The sequence below is a fragment of the Leopardus geoffroyi genome, chromosome B3 (assembly GCF_018350155.1).
Source record: "Leopardus geoffroyi isolate Oge1 chromosome B3, O.geoffroyi_Oge1_pat1.0, whole genome shotgun sequence".
Taxonomy (NCBI): domain Eukaryota; kingdom Metazoa; phylum Chordata; class Mammalia; order Carnivora; family Felidae; genus Leopardus; species Leopardus geoffroyi.
This window is the reverse complement of record NC_059337.1, coordinates 104,577,792-104,598,889: the sequence shown is the minus strand read 5'-3', so window position 1 is coordinate 104,598,889 and position 21,098 is coordinate 104,577,792. Positions and strand designations below refer to the sequence as shown.

General features: G+C 33.8%; 1 protein-coding gene across 6 annotated transcripts in view; it reads right to left on the bottom strand.

The window, feature by feature from the left end:
* Positions 1–1,995: 1,995 nt before the first annotated feature.
* Positions 1,996–21,098, bottom strand: part of AP5M1 (adaptor related protein complex 5 subunit mu 1) — a 30,064-nt gene continuing 10,961 nt past the window's right edge. Inside the window, exons 4-9 of one of the 6 annotated variants that reach the window (XM_045451080.1) lie at positions 20,765–20,904; positions 19,938–20,023; positions 19,209–19,327; positions 16,245–16,341; positions 13,331–13,409; positions 1,996–2,248 (exon numbers count right to left, since the gene is read on the bottom strand). In XM_045451080.1, the coding sequence (XP_045307036.1) occupies positions 2,158–2,248; positions 13,331–13,409; positions 16,245–16,341; positions 19,209–19,327; positions 19,938–20,023; positions 20,765–20,904 (612 nt within the window). In that variant the 3' untranslated portion in view covers positions 1,996–2,157. Of the gene's footprint in view, positions 2,249–6,638; positions 13,410–16,244; positions 16,342–19,208; positions 19,328–19,937; positions 20,024–20,764; positions 20,905–21,098 lie in introns of those variants that run through there. The other 5 variants (XM_045451081.1, XR_006705038.1, XR_006705037.1 and 2 more) reach the window with 5 other exon arrangements.

Genomic DNA, 21,098 nt, shown 5'->3' with positions numbered 1-21,098 from the left:
AGCTCCAAAACTGTCTCTTTGGTTAACTACACACTTATTCCAGTGATTTCTGTCCTCATGCCAAATCTTTCTGGAAATCCCTTTTTCTTTGTGATTGGCCTTCAAATCATGTGGCATACTCTTCCAAATATTTGACTTCTTAAAAATTGAATCCTATGAATATAAGATGGTTGATTAAGCTAGATAAAGTGGGTGTTATTTAAAGAGGCAATCATAAAGTTCATTTTTTCTTCTGCAGCGTCTAAATTAGCTTTGAAGGCTTTTGCAAAGAGAAGTCCCCTCATTATTTTTCTAGCTATGATGGATTCACTAGAATCATCTCTAGAGGAGACTAATTTGAAAGACAATATGTATGTGAATACATAAGCTGGTAGAGTTAGTGAAGTGAGTCTCATTTTTAAAAAATAGTCAAACAGATTCTAATGGCTTTTGATGTAAAGTCATGATTGGTGGCATAACTAAGTTCACTGTGTTTTAGCAAAAATGAACTGCTTAAAGTTAGAAGTCACCAGGGGACTCTCTGACATGATCAGTTTCAGGATCATGTTAAATTCTCTCTAATCTTTTTGTTTTAAATTTTGCCTAGAACTTTATCAGTTGTAGATTAATAACACTATTTTGGATATAATTATTCAATATAAATAAATATATAATTAAATAATTATATAATTATTCTTAACCTTATTCCAAAAATGACTTGAGGAAACTAAAATAAAGGATATAATAGCAATAAAGATTGATTAATAAAGATCAATATAATAGGATAAGGTAGTATAATAGAATAAAAATAGATGCATTGAAATAAAATAGTAAAAGGAATACAATACAAAAATAATAACCAAAAATATATTTTAAAAGCTCTGGAAAAGGTCAAATAAGGTCAACATGTCAATTCTTAGTCTTTTTAAATGAATTTTTAATGTTTGTTTATTTTTGAAAGAGAGAAAGACAGAGCATGAGAGGGGGAGGGGCAGAGAGAGAGGGAGACGCAGAATCTGAAGCAGCCTCCAGGCTCTGAGCCGTCAGCACGGAGCCCAATGTGGGGCTGGAACCCGTGAACCATGAGATTATAACCTGAGCCGGTCAGACGTTTAAATGACTGAACCACCCAGGCACCCTCAGCTCTTAACTTTTAGTTACCAAAGCAGAGAGGAAAATTGTGTGTGTTACAAGAATGAGTACGTGTGTAGGTTCACTTACTGTGTGTGTGTGAGGAGAAGCAGTGAGGCTGGTTAGCTTCACTAGATGAAAATCTACATCTGACTTCGCCAATAACACAAACTTTTAATTTTTCTGTGCTGCACTAAATGTGGGAATTCAATATATTGCTTTCCTCTATTTTGCTAGGACATTCCAAAAAAAAAAAAAAAAAAAAAAAAAAAACAGGACTGGAAATAATTGTGACCTACTTCCAGTTCACAAGTCATTAATAAAATAGAAACAGCTCACACTATATGAGGGTGAGTCGAAAGGAACGAATGAGATCACCTATGCACTATCCTCTTTATATGTGTTGTCATTTAATTCACATACCAATCTTATGAGGTAAGATTCCTATTTTCCAAATGAGGACCCCAGGCCCAAGGTTTACTTACATGAAGATGGTATTTGAATTGCGTCTGCCTAACCCAAAAGGCAGAGTATATACTCCCTAGACTACACTGCTTATCAGCCCCTCTGAGGACTTCACTGAAAAACTATCTCAAGTAGCATAATGAAGAGCTATTCCTATTTTAGATTCCCTAAGTGTCAAACTTTGGTTTTCCAAGAGCTCCTAAATAATTTTGTGCACTCATCTGTGTCTCCACCTTTCTGTTCGCCACTTACCACCTCAACTATTATTTACTCAATATTTTTCTTTATGTGTATTCATTTTTATTTTTTAAATTTAATTTTAATTCCAGTACACTTAATACTGTTATATATTCACTTTTCATTTAAATTTAAGGAGGAGACTTTATATCACTATTAAAAATGTAAAACCAGTGTATTTGCTAGAAACAGAAACAAAAAGAGAAATACCTATGAGAACTGTGGGTTCGAGCAGCCCCCGGGAAGTTCTCAGGCGCCACCAACCGGGCAACCATAGGGAACCCTCCAGCGCAGGACTGGGAATTTAGGAAGCCCCTCCCCTCCATGGGTGTAGGGGCGTGGTCTTCAGCGGGAGTTTCCTGAGGGTCCCATAGGCCTCGATGTTATCTTGTTCCTCACTTTTCCTCTTTCAGACAGCAGGCAGAGAGACTCAGACCTTGGGAGGATGAAGGAATATACCCATTGCTATTAGCACTCTGCAGCCGCAGCTTATTGTACTGTTTTCAACAGAGCTAATTTGGGCAAAAGGTCCAGTAAAACAAAACAAAACAAAACAAAATGGTCCTAGTCTGTTGGGAAAGAACAAACTATTTTCAACCCTTTTTAGCATTACTAAGATTTAATTGCCTGGTTCTGTAACTTCAGATCTCCAGCTAAATTTGACAACTCAAATGGTGCTTTAACTCAATAAATCAAGCAATTTGACATTAAAAAGAAAAAATTATGTTGTCAACTAAATCAATTTTTTTCTATTATTTATAGGAAAAAGTTTCAAGAAAATCCAAAAGATAAAACAACTTAGAGCCTTTCTATATCTTAGATTATAAATTCTGGGAAAGCAAGCACTTAATCTTTACATTTTTTTCCTATAGCCTAGTACAGTAGGTTACATTAAATATGTGTTTCAGAATATTCTGAATGTATTCGTTTCCTTACCAGACATTAGACTCAGGCTTAATCAGTGCTTCACCTTATGAAGAAATGACTTTCACATGTACCTATTAGTTATGAATGGCACAGACTATATCTTGGATGAGATACAGAAAAGACTTCCAGAATTAAGCTCTATCAATAGTTTGTGCTATTACTGCATTTGTTCAGTGTTCCTGTGGATAGATTTTATTTTCATTCAGTCTCACTTTTGGCAGATTGCTATTTTTTCAAACCTTATAATATGTAAATTTTGAGTGAATGTCCTTCCAGGAATAATGACAAATTGTTAAACTTCAGTGAGCTTTATAAAACTTACACCCACTCAATTCTACAGCCATTTTATTAATTCCAAGCACCCAGTCAAGCAACGGAGTAGGCATTCCTGCAATATAACATAAAGCTGAACATTTAAAACCAAGGCCAAATAGGGGCACCTGGCTGGCATAGTCGATTGAGCAAGCAACTCTTGATCTCGAGGTTGTGAACTCAGGCCCCATGTTGGACATACAGGTTACTTAAAAAACAAAACAAAACAAAAAACAGCAAGGCCAAATGTTGTCCCAAATGGACAACTCATACAATTTGGAGAATCTGAAGGCATAACTGTCAAACTATGGGCAGAAACAGTGGCATGAAAAGGCCATTCTGAACATTTGCTACAGAAGGGAAAAAGCATTGATTGAATACCCATGCAGAAGACTCGGTATCCTTTAATACTCAAAATAACCCTATGAGGCTAGGAGGAAAGTGAAGATCACAGAAGTTAAGTAATTTATCCAGGACCACCCAGCTTGTAAATAGTGGAGATGGGTTTTGGGATCAGCTGTGTATGACTTCAAAGATCACGTATTTCCTCTACAGCACTTAATTATATGGATATGTTCCATATATGTTAATGGATATGCTCAAGATAATCACTTGGGATTCTTGGATACTAGCAACTCTATTTCATCAGTATAGGGAATCACTGAAAGCTGTGGCTTTATGGGATGAGAGGAGTCATAGCAGATCAGGTCATACTCTATTGAATACAATCAGGATCAACTCTGAATAGTGGGGAACTCACAAAGCCATTGTAGAATGAGTTCCAGAAGGGATTTCTAAGATGGAAATGCCCAGTGCTTTAAGGTTCACTGAAGCAGAACTGCAAAGAATGTGTCCTATGATGGGCAACAACTGCAGGCCTCAGCTGTTGCTGGCCCAACAGGCTGAGCCAAAGCTCTGCACAGTGTGTCTGAAGAAGTGTCATAAATGGTGGCATTTCTTGCAGTAGTGCTACAGATGGCAGTCATGGGGCAGAAATCACCTATGCTGAATGTGGACCAAACAACTGTTTGCACAATGAACTTTTTATATACACATGCAAAACCATAATCACTGAAACATCATTGATTTGTTTTAAGTGGAAAGACAATCTGCTTTATTATATATTTAACATTTTGCTACTTCATTGAATCAAGACTAAGCTTCTTTTGTGGCATGGGGAATACAAAGATGGGAAGATGTCATTGTCCTCAAGAAGTTCAAAATATTGGTGTGGGAAGCAGGGGAAAGGCTTGCAAACTAATACATGAGACCAGTGCTTGAGAACTTGTATTTTTCTTATTTTACTTATACACATATATATGTGTGCATGTATATTTATCCAAATGAAACAAGGCTAAGAATGTGTTCCAAAGGTACCAGTTCTACTACAGGTGAACTAGAGAAAATTTTAGCTTATTAATTGACTATAACATATATTACCATATCAAGTTATATAAATTCTTCACTTATAATTTTCTTTATAATCCTATTTATACATCATCCTATTTCCTTGATACTACAGAGGCAAATCTCAAACTATGGATTCAAAATTATCAAGGAAGGGGAGAAGGGGAAACAAAATAGGGTAATGTATACTTAGTACGTAGAAGTGCTTTCATATATTACGTATGTTAGGGTGGAAGTTAAATATTGCAACAACTGTTTCACTTAGAAATTTGTATTTATCTCTCCCTCCAAATTTCAGACATTTGGAAGCAACAAATATTCCTTTACGTGTATACACTTACCACGTTAGATGTTCAGGTTTCTGGAATTCTGTTTGTCAGATAGACCTGCACAGATATGATGTTGCCCTTCTGATGCCCTTCTTTGTTTGCCTGGTGAACATCTACTATCACTTCTTTGAACAATTTCTGTATTAATAAACGTATAGAAATAGTCTTCCATATTACAATGCTAATACATTGTGGGGGTTATAAGGTATCATTCAAAATCAAATATTATCTGTCTTTGTGTCTAGTTCTCGAGTGGCATATAATAAGAGTACAATAAAAGTTTAACACTTAATTTTTATTGACCTAATTAAGGTCTCCGTTTCAACTAGATTACTCAGCAGTTTTTAGTTCCAAGTCATACCTTATGTTCAATTGTGTTTAGGCCTTTAATGTTAAATCAAATGACTTGTGCTTTTAATATGAAGGAAATACATATTATGGACATGAAGCCACTGATAGCCACATCAGTTAAAAAGTCCTCTTGCAGGGTGCCTGGGCGGCTCAGTTGGTTAAGTGTCCAACTTCACCTCAGGTCGTGATCTCAGTTTGTGAGTTCAAGTCCTGCATCAGGCTCTGTGAAACCTGCTTGGGATTCTCTCCTTCTCTCTCTCAAAATAAATAAATAAACTTAAAAAAAAAAAAAAAGTCCTCTTGCCAGTATTAACTAAGCTATAGACATTACTAACCACTTTTCCTTGGTTACTTCCTTAGTAAAATCAGCGTTAGAGGCATTTGCTTTTTTTCAGATTAAAAAAAATTTTTTTTAAAACATGGACAAAGATAAGTTTTTTAGGAATGTTAAATAAAACTCATTTAAAATATAAACTTAAATATAGCAATTCATAACTTTTAAGTAATTTTTATCCATTCTTTCTGGATTTTAAAGTATATGTTGTAGAAATGGTAAGTAATAAAATATCTGGCTAAGAAGTTCTCAATAGCCTACAGCATGTGCTAATGATCTTTGCTAATTGTGATAGATATATTTTTTAGGCTGAAATGTAGAAGATTGACAACCTGTCCTATTGGTGAATCTAAGAAAAATGTCTTCAAAAATTAGTCAATCCATAAGAGACTGCAGAATACTGAATTACACTCAACAACACTTATTAAGAGACCAAGTAAAATATGGTATTTTAATCCCTGTTAAATACTATACTTTTCCTACTTCTAAAATATAAAAGTGATTTCAATTGTTCATTTTAGATAGATGAAAGGCTAAAATTATTTCTGAACTTTTAATTATTAATTTCCCATCATACCAGTACATACAATACTTCTGAAAAATTTTTAAATTTTATTGTTTATTTATTTTTGAGAGAGAGACAGAGACACAGAATCTGAAGCAGGCTCCAGGCTCTGAGCTGTCAGCACAAAGCCTGACACAGGGCTTGAACCCAGGAACCATGAGATCATGACCTGAGCCAAACCAGGCGCCCCGTTACTTCTTAAATGTTTAAATGTTAGATTGACATGTTATCATTTGCTGTCTTGTCTATTGTCAACTTAGTTTTTATGAAGTAGTTCAAGATAACTGCAACTCACAAAAGCTCTCACAATTATCATGCTCTTTCTCCAATGCACATATTACATATTGTTACACATTCACTTCAATAATTTCACAGCTGTTTTCTTTTTTTTGGTTTATTTTTAGCTCATTATTTCTTATGCATTGTTGTTTTGGGGAAGAAAATTTTACCAAGCATTTAGAAGTAATTGGAAGGTATATTCAAGCAAATGAGTCTTTTCTTATGGGATACATTTCTTAGATGAAAATCTTCAAAAAAGAAAGTATTAAAGTCTGATACTTAAATATTTTGAAGATAGATCAGAAACAAATTAAGTTAAATGTCAGTTATTTTTCTAAAATGTACACACAGCTCATTTTTATTATGACTCATGCACTAGGCTAGAGAATAGCAGGTTGAAGATGCAACAAATATTCTTTGAACACTTCAATAAACACAATGTAAACATTCCCTTTAATAATGTTTCCTTTGTTAATACAAAACTGAGTGCATTTTTCCCTTGCCTCTGGCTAAGCCATGACTAGCTGAGTAGCAACAGCAGAGTGCTGAAAGAATTTTTCAACAGTAATTTGCTTGTTCTAATTTACTTTTCAAGGTTGATGATCAGGAGCATTATGTTGCTTGCAAAAAGATCTATTTCTATTAATTTGATCCAGTCATTCCTGTTCTCATCATATTTAGTTTCCCTGGTAGCATTAAGTGAATCAGAAAGCCACTGGCACTTCAGTTCTATAGTTTATATACAAAATGAACTTCTAGATCTTTAAGAACAGAACTGTTACACCTGTTGAGAAAGTATGGGTACACTGAAATGAGGGACTCAATGAAACCTCCGCCGTTTGCTCTTCCAATAGAAATGATCCTTCTATTTAGCAGACTTATACAATACTGCAACGAAGCATTATCTGTTCAATCCTTTCTTTAAAGAAATTCTAAGAAGCCTTGGTTTTTAACTTGAACACAATCATCACCCATCAATAAGATCAATACATAGAACTCATATGTAATTTAAAATTTTTACATGGTGCATACTGAAAAAGGCTTTACATCAAATGTATAATATTCTAAAATGTAACGGGAAATAATCAAGTTATTCTCCAAATCTCCAACAAATTTGAAAATCGCTAAATGTTTTCCTGATCTCCTTTCTTTGAGGGAATGTGTATGGTTAGTTCCAATGTGTATAGTTCCAACATTTAAAGAGTCCCAGCTAAGTGATTTGGAAAATTGAATGGTAGTATTTTTCACACTACTGGCAAAGAAAAGAAACTCCTTCTTCAATCACTGGCAAATGAAAGAGTTAACAATATAAATAAAATGGATCGCACTTAATCCAGGCTATGCTTCTAAAAGGGAAAAAATCACAGGGTTTAAATATAGTCATTAATTATCTCTTTATAGCCTGCAGAGGGCACTCAAGTCCTTTGAAAGAAAAAATAAAAATTTTAAGAGGGATAATAATTTTTTTTATTTTTCATTTCTATTATTAGTATGTTAACTAAGCAATATTGTTTTTACAGAAACTGTCATTTAAAAAGAAGACACATAAAGGAAACATACAATTTGACCTCAAACGTTTAGTGGATTATTAAGACATATAAATTTCCACATGTCTTACCGGAAAAAACAAGTTAGCAGGTGGTTTCCATCCCAGGGTACCTGACAATCCATAAATGCTGTGCATCTTACATTAGCACCACACTGCCAACACTTACACAGATTAGTCAGGGCCTAGAGAAGTCAATCTGGACCTCAGAGTAAACTGATCATACAGAAAAGGCATTGACTTCTCCAGGCTACACATAGACAATATTATCATCTCCATAAAATAGCTGATGAAAAAAATTAGAAACTAGTTGAAAAGGCTTCAGTTCCTAAGAGCTGTAACCATCTTCTAGAGTAATTGCATGAGTTCTTTGGCAATTTTCATTTTAACGAACCTCTCCATCACTATTAATAAATATGTTTAGAGAGAAGATACTTGACTTCAATATTCTTCCTTTGACATGATACACAAATATTTCATAGGGAAACCCACCAAGTCACACATACTAACATATACATTATACAAATACACACATACATATGTATACACGTTTGATATAGTCTTTCTCTGACAGCATATTTCAAAATACATTACATTTTATTAACTAAATATTGACTGCATAGAGTAGTAATTATTAAAAATACTAGTTTCTTAGCAACATAGCCAGGGGATCCTGCCCTTCCATCTTAAGTCTTTTTCTGCTTTTCAATTTTCCTCTGGTTAAGTAACTTGGTATCAAAAGATATTTCAAAACAGATTGGTTACTAAATTGAAACTAGAGAGACTGATTCGGCACCAACATGAATTAGATATGCATAAGACATTGTTTCAATTTAGAAACTGGATCACAAAATGTTTGAGCCAAAAAACGTGTAAGAAAGTTATGTATATATGCAACTTACATTGCAAACTGCTACTAGAATAATGAACAATTATTAAGCATTTAAAAAATGCCTTGTCAGTAATAATAAAATTAGTAATAATTTAATACTGAAAAACAATTTTGTTACACACCATTGTTTCTTTTTTTAAGAGTCAGTCTTGAAACCTACTTGAAATATACTTGAAAATAAATCTCCAAATTTGGTATCTCGGATGATAAATACTGACATTGAGGTTGATAATAGTTTTAAGTGAACTTCTTGAGAAACCTAGCATAAAACACATCTTAATATTTTATTCTTAAAATATTGTGCAAAATTACATAAAATATTTTAAAGCTTAAAGTTATGAAGAGGTACTCAATTAAATGAGAAAAAGGCAGAAAAAATAGTGAGCAATACAGTGGAAGGCAGTTATTTTAATAATTTAAAATAATCTGAATTGTTTTTATAATGGCATCATTTACTTTTCTTCATAGAAAAAAACATCATTCTGAAAAAGAATATGATTATCTTAGGATGGCGATGTAACAAGCCTTTTTTCCTCAAGAAAGAACAAAGTTAACAGATAAAGCTTTGAAACCCTAAGTCTTAAGATGAATAATTGTGCATCACATGTTTCCCCCATTGGATTTCTTTACCACATAGCATGACATTTTTTTTAATGGGGGGGAGGGCAAGGAGAAACCATGCAGTTTAATAAAAATAGAAGCATTTTCTCAGCCTAAGTTGTAGCCATTGCTTTGATTTTGGGTTTATCGCAGGGCCAATAAGTATACACTCTAGTACATGAAATAAAACTAGAAGATATACTTAGAATATAGTCTTTGTTTCTTCTTTCTTCAAAGCCTATGTCGCCTAAAATCATTGTTAGTCAAAGCAAAAAGAAATGTTTGTTCTATTACGTAAGAAATAAACTTCATTTGGTATTCAATTGACTTTCTAACTTAGCAGACAGGACTTTACATCTTCAAATACTGAAAATAAATTGCATTCTTGGCCCTTGCTTTAAAAGGTTAGAGAGAATAAACGCACACCCTGGTAGTGTTCTAGTGATCTCCCTAATCTCAGTTGCACTTTGTCAGAACGAGGTAACTGGTAGTTAAGTGAAATACCCTAGATCAAAGGGGGATTAATCACCAACTGAATCCTTGCTGAATAAACCTGTCATTCAAGAAAATTATTTCCACTGAACTTAGCAGAGGATTGAAGGTATTTGCATAACAGGGACCAACGTACTTCAGCCAGGTTAAAAGGTTCAGAATTCATCCCATGTTTAGCTTTTTGCCTCCTTTTCCTTTCAGCAGCTGGGTACAATGGTTTCTAATCTGATAATACAGCTAACTATCTAAATGATGTCAGAACAGGAAAGTATTGCAAAGTTTGGATGAGGGATGGATCAATTTCACTTTCAGTAACTCCTAAATCTGATTTGTTGGAATTTAAGATGTAATCCTAAAAAAGTCCCTTAAACCTGAGGACTGTTTATTAACATCCCTTTCCTGACCTTTGTCTTAGAAACGACCGTTCTGCTATGGCAGCAGTCCCCACAGAGGCTCTGGATGATAACTCGACCTACCTACCTCTCAGGGGTGGTACAGGGGTATATGAATATCTATAAAGCAGCCTGAAATACTATAATACAACATGAAAGAAAATATTAGTTGTTACTGTATATAAAATTGTGCTTTGAAAGATCTTAAATCACACAATGTATAAAAACGACAATAATTTTAACTGAGAAACACTGAGTTGGTGTGAAAAAATTAGTTTATGAGACAGACTATTCTTTAATCAAAAAAGCCTTTTTATAGAAATAATTCTCTTAAGAATTCCTGAGAGGGCCATTTACTTCAAACCTGACGTTCACACTGATTATCTAAAAAAGAGAAGTAAAAAGTGCCCACCAGTGTAAAGGTATTAACTTATACTCTAAGAGTACTGCTGGCTTTACAAAGTTTTAAAAATATTGTTTAGTAAAAAATGAAGAAGGGTTTTATGAAAATCATGAACTATTTTTTTGAGTCCGTTTTCAGAAACTTAACACTTTTTGTACCTTTGGGGTCTACTGAAGAATAATTACCCTTACAACAGACATCAGATTTCATAATCATATTTTGGCACTAAAAGGGAATTTAGCAATTTTGCGTCTAGAGTATGTCTGACACCATCCAAATCTTTAACTGGAAGTAGATGCTCATATTCACCACAAACGCAAAGCATCTTTCAAGTTAAAAAATGCAAAGAATAGTTATCAAAGAAAATGAATAAAATCCATAGTGAGATAATTTTTTAGAAAATGATTGAAGTTTTAACCCAAGAAAGGACTCTTAGAGTGTCTTATAGCTTAGAATAAGAACATGTCAATCACGATTAAGCTTCTGGAATCGGAATCCCTTTGAAATGCAGCTGTTTCTTCTTTAATTGTGGCAGCGGACTCTGAAGAAAAGAAAGGTCCAGCCTTAAAGATGAGTAAGGAATACAAAATAGCTCAGGATTAGTTGTGGAGTTCAAAGGTCGCTAATTACACTAAGGAGTTCCCAGACACAGGGAAAACATTAAACAGGTCACCTACCAAACGGGAAACAGACTTTGTCTTCAGAAATTATCCTGAAGTGACAGGTTTCTAGACAAAATCAAAAGCATCACAGTGTGCCCAGCTGATCTCAACAGGATGAAAACATGAGTTGGTTTTAGTTCTGTAGCATTATGTTAGAATGGAATGGCAACAGATGGCATCAGGTTCCCCTTCGCCCTATACTTTTCCAGGACTCCCTACATTTTCCTCAGGCTTCTAGAAATGTCAAACCAAAGATTCACTGGGTTTTCTGATAGCTTGTAAGGAAAGTTTTCCCTAGGGGATTGTTATACTGAATATCTGTGTACTTACTAGATAAATGCCTCTTGCCTATCTTAGTGTACTCTACTCAACATTTATACAATAATCAAGATGTCCAAATGGCTCCATTAATATTAACATAAGTTAAATGTTAAGCTTCCCTTGAGTTTAAGAGAGATCAAATAACTTAAGGGAAATGGCTTTTTCCTTCTTTCAAAAGAAAAGTTTTTACTACTGATTATCTATGATTAAGCTAGAATAATAAGTTAAAGTCCTGGTCAGGCAGTTATTCTATTTTCTTTGTTACTTGGGATAATTTTGAACATGGAGCATTCTGCCATGATAATGCCTTGAGAAAATGAGAATTTATAATGAGATTGACCCTAATTAAAAAATCATATTTTAAATCCTAAATTTATTTGCAATATCCCTTCAAACTATCATAGCTCTCTTTCAAGGAGTTAGAAGCTTTCTTTAAGCTCTTCCTTAGGAGACTCATTAAGAAATAGAAACCAAGAGATAATTTAATTGAATATTAATCTGTAATGCATATTTTTTATAATGCTTCTAATGCTATTCTGTAAAAAGAAACTTGTCATGGATTAAGTTTTAAGGATCTTGAGATTTCATGTTTTCTTGAATGGTCACTTAAAGTCCAGCTTGACAATGAACTGCTCTGAAAATAGAATGAGACATATAATTGTAAAGACAGGTAGAGAATAAAGGGTACAGGTGGTTCCTAAAGAAATCAAGAGAATGCTAATAAGAAAGCAGGAGTGACAAAATATGCCACATGAGATTGAAATAAGATTAATACTCTCTACTCACAGAACAGCTTTTGAATTTTTACCTGAATTCATTAAGAACTTTCATATAATAAACATGAAAAACAGTATTATTCCTAAACTTATTTTTAAAAATTTGCATGCATTAAGTGATCACAAAACACTATGCTCATTTTTTGAAGGTATCCCACTCCTCTTAGTATGCTTACTGACATTCTGAGCAAAATGTTGTTGTGGCAGATTAATAAGTTCACCTGAAAAGTAAAGTAACTCTAGAACAGATAAACAAACACCTTATACAGAATTATGCAGATTCTTTATTAGTCAATAAGATAGTTCTGATTAAGAACAGGTTACTAATTAAACAACATTACTTTGTTTTCATTGACTGTTTTTTTGTTTTTTGTTTTTGTTTTTTTTCCAAGAGACTGACAGTGGTTTCTGATGTGGTATCTGGTATTCTGTAACAACACATTGTACTAGGAGCTTACTACTCAGGTTTGAAAGGTTAAAGAGTTTTTTATCTTGCACATCGTCTACAATCCATTGGGAATGGCTGCCTGCACCTTTGCAATGAGGAGACTGAGCCCGTATCCAGGAAGGCTCAGTGGAGAAAGAAGCCTGTGACTGATTGGCCAGGTCTGCCACAGGGACAGGAAAGAGCATGTATGGTAGAGTGACCAGGACTAGTCTAAAATAAGCCTAAAGTGAATCATGACTGTTTTATGCTCTGAATCTTATTTGAATAAAACTAAAGGGTAACAAAATAGGAGACATTAGCCTTTAAAATGTTCTTTCAAACTATGTCAGTCTAAAAACATTAAACAATAACATTTTTATAATTAAATCACTCAATGATTTTTTTTCATTCATAGTTTATATGCATACACGTTAAAAATAAAAGACAAATGATTTGAACTATGTTACCATTATATAAATCCTATTTAAATATGAGATAATTACAGTAATAATGATCCATATGTTACTGGAGCAGGAGCCTTAGAATTCCAGATGTAATAGTCAGAAGAAATTAGTTTCCGGTCTATAGAAAAAGGAAATAAATGGTAAGACTGTATTATCTTAACAAAAATTCAATGAGACAGCAAAGTCATGATATTTTAGAATTGTGGGACACAATTATTTCAAGAAAGGCAACACTCTGAAATATTCATTTTAATTTCACTTTATCAAGGCATTATAATTTTTACAACTTTAAAAATATGGGCTTATTAAATATATAAATCCATCTTTAAGCTTATGCCAAATTTATGCCAATATCCCTTACTCATATTACTTCTATCAATTTTCTCATGGTTTCCCTAAATTGTTTCTTATGGACCATTATGTCAACTACAAAAAAACTAAAAAATTTTTATTGGTTTCCCTTCAGTAACCTCTTTACCATGGTCCTAACTCTGATCTTACTATTCTTTTCCCATTCAAAGTTTCAGAGATAGAAATAAATATCCAACTTTCTAGTAATAGTCTTAAAAAGTTGCTTCGATGGTTTCTTAAAGTTCTGATCAAATTTAAGCTCTTTGTTTTAATACCTTTATAGCTTTGAACAAATGACAACCTCTCTGAACTCAAGTTTTCTGATATGTAAGTTTGAGATAATAATGCTCACTTGGAGCTAGATCCATGTAAATTCTAGTTATGACACATATCACTAAATATCTAATTCTGCCTTTTCTACCTTCCTTCTTCATAATGAAGAAGATAAAGGTAGGATGTATTACCTTGTTATTGATTTATCTTTTTCAGTCTGAGAACCTAGTAACATCGAAAGGCAACACAGCATATTGGTTAAGCGGGCCGGCTCCAAAGCCAGCCTGCTTGGTTTGAGTCCCAGTCCTGCCATCTACTACCTATGTGACCCTAACCCCCACGTTCCATTAGCATCCTCATCTGTAAAATGGAGATAATTCTTACATAGGATGCCGTGAGGATTAATGAGTTAACACATAGAATACTTAGAACTGTGCCTGGCACAAGGTGAGCAATAACTGTTAGCTATTATTATTTAAATAAACATTATTATCGTCGTTAATAGTTTCAGAACTAAGTTACGTATTACAAAAATAGATTTTACTGTGAAGATGCACAAAGTGGTAGACATGTTCTGAAACTAACAGAGGGAGGAAATAAAAGACTGGTCATAATTATGCATTTAAAATGATCTTTTATTCAACATAGTAACATTAATTTATATTAAAATATAAATTAATTACAGTAAGAAGCAGGTATATTACTGAAATGTCCCATCCTATATTATGTTCCCTGAGAATTACTACAATAATGTTAACATTAATAAGATACTTAAAGTATTTTAGACATTACTAATCTAAAGAGACAACATAGACAACCTAAAATATTGTCCCACAGACAGTCTAAAATTTTATGTTTGCATTCAGTATCCCATAGATAGAATCCAAAATATTTGTATTTAGACAAAACCACTGGTTTGTCTAACCTGATATATCTCATATTTTGCCCTCATTAAAAAAATGCATTATGAAGACTCTTTCATGTTTATGCATTTCTTTAAAATACAACCAAAAGAATGATGAATGAGAACAGAGAAATCCTAGGGAGATAAAGAATATGACTTATTCTGGTTACGTTACATAGAATTTATTATTGCCATTCACAATTGCTTAGACTTCTATAGTTCTAAGTTCTGTAATTCTTTTGAAACTTTCAAGTACAAAGTCCTGTCTTATCCTACCTATTTTGGGGACAACAATCCTTAGTTTAAGAACTATATATCTGATTTTAATACCTTTATTCTTCTTAATACATGAGGTAAAGAGGTCTGCTTACATTTAACTAACTTAACCTCATTCTAGCTACTTTTCTGTTCTATGCTATTATATTTGATCTGAATCAAATAATTCTGATTCATTTATAAATGAATCATCTTTTTGTCTCCCTGTATTTTCAAATACAGTATATATATTTATTTACAACCAACAAACTCACTAAAGGCTGGAAACTTTCTATTGCACTCCCATTTGTAAAATGCAGAGGATGCTAAATACTGCTCATTGACTACAGCATTTGCTAAAAATATTTAAAAATTTAAGTAATAATCATATCTAACATTTATTGAATCCATACTACAGGCTATAAGCATCATGCTAAGTACTCGGTCAATATAATTTTATCAAAATCTCATAACAATCCTGAGGTAAACAGTACTACTATTTCCATTTTATGGATGAGGAAACTAAAGCTTTGAGAAGTTTACTAACTTGCCCAAAGTTACACTGGTAATAAATTGTCTGAACCAGACTCAAACCTTTGTCTGTCCAACACCAAAGCCCCTGGGGACAACTTCTGAATCAAAGAGAATAACCATAGCAAAACAAATCCAACTTTATACTAAAGCTTGCCTCTATGCCAGTCCTTGCTCGTCCAGACCATTGTATAAACAAGAGAAGGCAGAGTGTAATGTAAAGTACACACGCTACTGGGGCGCCTGGGTGGCTCAGTCAGTTAAATGTTCGACTTCGGCTCAGGTCCTGATCTCCTGGTTTGTGAGTTCCAGCGCCGCATTGGGCTCTGTGCTGACAGCTCAGAGCCTGGAGCCTGCTTTGGATTCTGTGTCTCCCTCTCTATCTGCCCCTCCCCTGTTCATGTTCTGCCTCTGTCTCTGTCTCTGTCTCTGTCTCTCTCTCAAAAATAAATAAACATTAAAAAAAATTAAAAAAAACAAAACAAAAAAGTACACACACTATTACACAGGATAGGATCAGGTCAAAATTTTTACGAATTGGCATTATTCTCTAATCTATTTCTGTTAGATTTTATCTTAGGTAGTAATTGCATAGCACCATTTTATTCCCTCAAGTTAATCTGAATCTCTACAACTTACGTGTACTTATTTTTGGTTTTCCTGATGCAAAAACTTGAACTGAATGCTGATCCGCATAACAACCAGTGAGTGTATAATCTAAGATCCTAAAATGAAGCTAGAAAAAGAAGAGAAATATACCAAATTGAGATGATTATTTGGTAAAAGTGATGGCTACATTTTTTCCCTTGACACAATTTTAGGAATTTACTTCACACAGTTCTCAAAATAAAAATGTGTGTACGCACATGCATGCATAAACATACACTTTTTCCCCCTTTGCATTAAGACCATTTCTTTGTGAAGTTGTCATTATGAAGTGCTTAATACACACCAGATGCTTCACTAATATGGACACTAATCTATACTGCAAAGCATCCTTATTTTATAAATGAGGCAATGAGGTTCAGAGATGAGAAAGATTAGCATCCCAGAATGTAAGGAGCAGAGCTGGCATTTGAACTCAGACCCAAATGACAACAAAAGCTAGTGCTTCTTCCCCTAGGGTGTCTGGTGCTCTGTATGTCCTCTCTAGCTCTAAGGCTATCTTGCTGTGATATATTTCAGATCATAATTCTTTTACAGGCAGAAATGTATGTATACACTTTTCTAGCAAAACCCAACAATGCAATTACTAAAACTGAAACAGTTTATCTGGTGTTTGGAGGGAATGAGATATTCTGCTTAATTTTCCAGAAAACTGAAATTTAATTTTTATAGAATTAAGCTTAGAAATCATCCTTTCTCTCACCTATAAAACCTTTCTAGAATGTAATCCATATTTCTGGAGTTAATTGATAATGTGGCATCATCGGTATAAATGCCAATTATTATATTGTAGAAAGGGCTGTTAGCACCTTCTCTGAAGGCATAGTGGTGGGGTGCCTGAGTCACAATGATATTCAGATGAACTATGAAAGGTATCTGTCTTATGGAGGGAGCACCAGTCTCCTTTTGCTGTGGTTCTCATATTTGCTGCTCAAAGCTCCCAATTTTGTAATATCCTGATACCTTTTCTATGTTTTTTTTTCTTCTAGCTCCCATCCCTGCAATTTTCTCCCACTTCCTAAGTTTCTCCTTTTGATTGCCAAACTAACTGATCCACATACATAGAATGTAAATTTTCAAGTCTTCGAAGCAATTTTTTTCCTATTGCATCTCAAACTCTAATAGTAAAGGGCTTTTGCTTGTTTGTTTGGTATAATTCTGGATGCTGGAAGTTATGCCAAGATTGATTTCCACATAACTAGATATTATAAAAATAAATCTATTCAGTAAACACAAATATGTATTATGTTTATACATATAACTGAGTAGGGGATGAAAGATTATAACTGAGTAGGGGATGAAAATAAATTACAAAAGTCAGAATCCCTACGTTTGCAAGACCTACAATGTAGTGACATCCCACATTTTTTCTGAAAACTATCTGGAAATAGGAATTTTTATAATAATCTCTGAAATAAAGCTTGTGGGCATAGCTGAAGTCAAGATGGAAGAAACAAATATCACTAGTGTACTTCAGACTTCATTACCATTTCCTCTAATTATCTTTATATATAGATTTCAATCTCTATTCTTTGATTTCTTTACCATTCTATTTAGATTTTCCTTACTTTTCTGATCACCCCTTCAATTCTTCTCACTGGTTCTTCTAAATCATTCTCTTATTTTCTCTTTTTCTGATCTTATTTATTTCCACTGCCTCAACTACTTTTTCCACACAGATAACACCTAAGCCATTATATACTGTTGAGCTCTCTCTTAAGACTCAAGCTTCAGGTTTTTAGCTGCCTACTGGACACTTACACTGAGATATGTTGCTATTACCAGCAACATACATGATATGAAACCAACTTCCTCCCAACTTTCTCCATAGTAGTACTTTCTTCTAAATATATTCATCCTTCATCAAATATTTATGTGGTAGAGAATGAACTAGATGTTGGTGATAAAACAATGAATGTATGACACTCACATGGTCTCTGCCCTCTTGGAGTTTCAAGTGTGATTTAAGCCACATTTGTCTTTTTTTAATCGTGGGCTTAAAACCATTTCTTGTTTCTATATTTAATTAGTGACGAATACTTTACCTTTATCACAGCTTGTCCAGCAGTCTCTCTTTCTGTGACCTTCAGCATCATTAACTTACTGCCCTTCATCAGGAATACTAATATAGCTAAAAAATAGCTCCTCTCTCTCAAGTTTCATTATTTTTTTTCTACCTACCTTCTCACATCCATTCCAGATTGATCTTCGTAAAGTATTGTTTTCTGAAAGACCAACCACTCCCATATTCAAAAAAAGTATAACATTTTTTAACAAAAGAATAAAAGTTAGAATGCAAACCCTCCAAAGCTATAATCTAGACCTAAATCACTTATCCAGCCTTATGTGTTACTACTGTTTGTAGCACGGCCCCTAAGCATGCTTTGTTACCATTCATTCCTTTGATTAAGTCATTTATTTACCTATATAAATGTTCATCAATCTTCAAAGCTTCATTTTCATGTTTATCTGGGCCTCAGAGTTTTGCTTAAACTCCATCTCTACTGCAAAACTTTCCTTGACCACTTTGGTCAGAAGTGCTCACTGTTTCCTTCAAATACCAAAAGCAGTTAGCATTGATCAATTATTGACATGTATTGGTGGAAAATCCCAGAGGTCAAGGGCTACATCTTATATTTTTTGTATACAAATGTTGAATGTGATAACTAAGAGCTGGGTAGTTAGAAGTTGGTTTATTTGATGTGTTAAAGTTACAGTTAAGTGTTTCACCTTAAAATTTGTTACATATTAAGTGAAACAGAAAGTGACTAATACTAAATAGAAATTGCACAAAAAAATCTTAAAAAGGACTTAGCGCAGACAAGAAGTTTCTCCAACGAAAAATGGCTAGAAAACGTTAAAAATCACTTAGATGTATTTAAAATTTAAAAAGAAATACAAGTTTTCTAATGTGGTGAGCCATATAAATGTATTTACCTTTAAATATGCTGTACCTCCAATGCAAATCTCATCAAATGACTGCTTCTCATGACTCTTGGCTCCAAAAGTTACAGTTCCAGAAAGATTAATTTCCATTGATTTGGGGAACTTCTGTCCTAAGAACACAAATGCACCAACTGACTATTTTATTTTATTATTTATTTATTTTTATTTAGAAAATTGGTTTAATGTTTATTTATTTTTAAAAAAAAAATTTTTTTTTCAACGTTTATTTATTTTTGGGACAGAGAGAGACAGAGCATGAATGGGGGAGGGGCAGAGAGAGAGGGAGACACAGAATCGGAAACAGGCTCCAGGATCTGAGCCATCAGCCCAGAGCCTGACGCAGGGCTCGAACTCACGGACCGCGAGATCGTGACCTGGCTGAAGTCGGACGCTTAACCGACTGCGCCACCCAGGCGCCCCAAATGTTTATTTATTTTTGAAGGAGAGAGAGACAGAGTGTGAGCAGTGGAGGGGCTAAGAGCGAGGGAGACACAGAATTTGAAGCAGGCTCCATCCAGGCTCTGAACTGTCAGCACAGAGCTTGATGTGGGGCTCGAACTCACAAAGTGTGAGATCATGACCTGGGCTGAAGTCAGACACTTAACTAATCACTGAGCCACCCAGGTGCCCCTACCAATCAACCATTTTAACTATTTAACAATTTTAACTATTTTATTCTACAACAAATGAATGAAAAAAAGTTAATAAATAGAAGCTTACCAATAATCCAGACCAATGAGCTTTTCTCTCGAAATACTTCAAGCTGGCCAAAACTCACTTTGTATTCCACATGTGTGATTGGACCCCTTTAAAAAAGAAAAGGACACAACTGAAAGAACAAGTGATCATAAATAGAAAAGTTTTAAGAGATCTAAGTCAAATCTTCCTAGTGTTATTTATTATAAGTATAACATACAAAGCAGATCTGTATTCAAGTTTGCAGAATAAAGTAGAACAAGTAACGAATATTATACCTCAAAAAACACCAGAAACACAATAAACATTTTTGGTGATGATATGCATTTCATTATTAATTCTAAAAACAACGATAAAATCATATAGCATGTATAAATACAGTTATATAGATTGACATAGCATTAAAACTATGATTTTGGCATCCTGTGAAAAGAACTATACTGTAGAACAAATAAAAACAGACCTGATGACAATGTAATCTTATGATATGATTGGCTTAATTCACCAGGTAGCTGATAGTTGGGTTGACTTGTACGTACAGCACAGAGAAATTGCTAGAAATAAAGCCAGGAGTGAAATAATCCCTAAAGAAGCTACATTGCTTTTAAATTTATATTTACTAGCAAGTTTAGAGATTAAACTAGGTTAATCTCTTAAACAATGTCTTAAACAAGTCTCTTAAAGAGATTATTTATATGACTAAGTTTTGATTCAGATTCAGGATTCATTTGAATAAAATAAAATTTTTAGATCTTAAAAATAAGGTAAAAAACAAAGACAAATAATTTATTGTAGGGCAGTGGGAATGTACTAAGAAAGGCAGAAATCATGGCATCACGTTTTATTCCTACCTATTATAAAAAGGTATATGAGCTTCACAGAACTCAAAATTATTTTTCACACTTTCATGAAGTTTTAAATTAACTGTTATTTTTACTTGTATTTCTTCCTCTTTCATTTGATAAAAACCCAAAATCGGTGGAACAGGGACCTGGAAACAAACATAAACAAATTTTTGTATAATTCCTAGGTTAATGGATCTAAAACACCAATGATTGAGAAAAAGGCCTTGCAGTAGTTATTATATACAGATTACTCCAAACTGTTTTGATAATAGATGATGGAGCTATATTTGTTCTAAAGGTAGGAATTTTTCCTATTTCCAGTGATGAGAAAGGTGCCTTA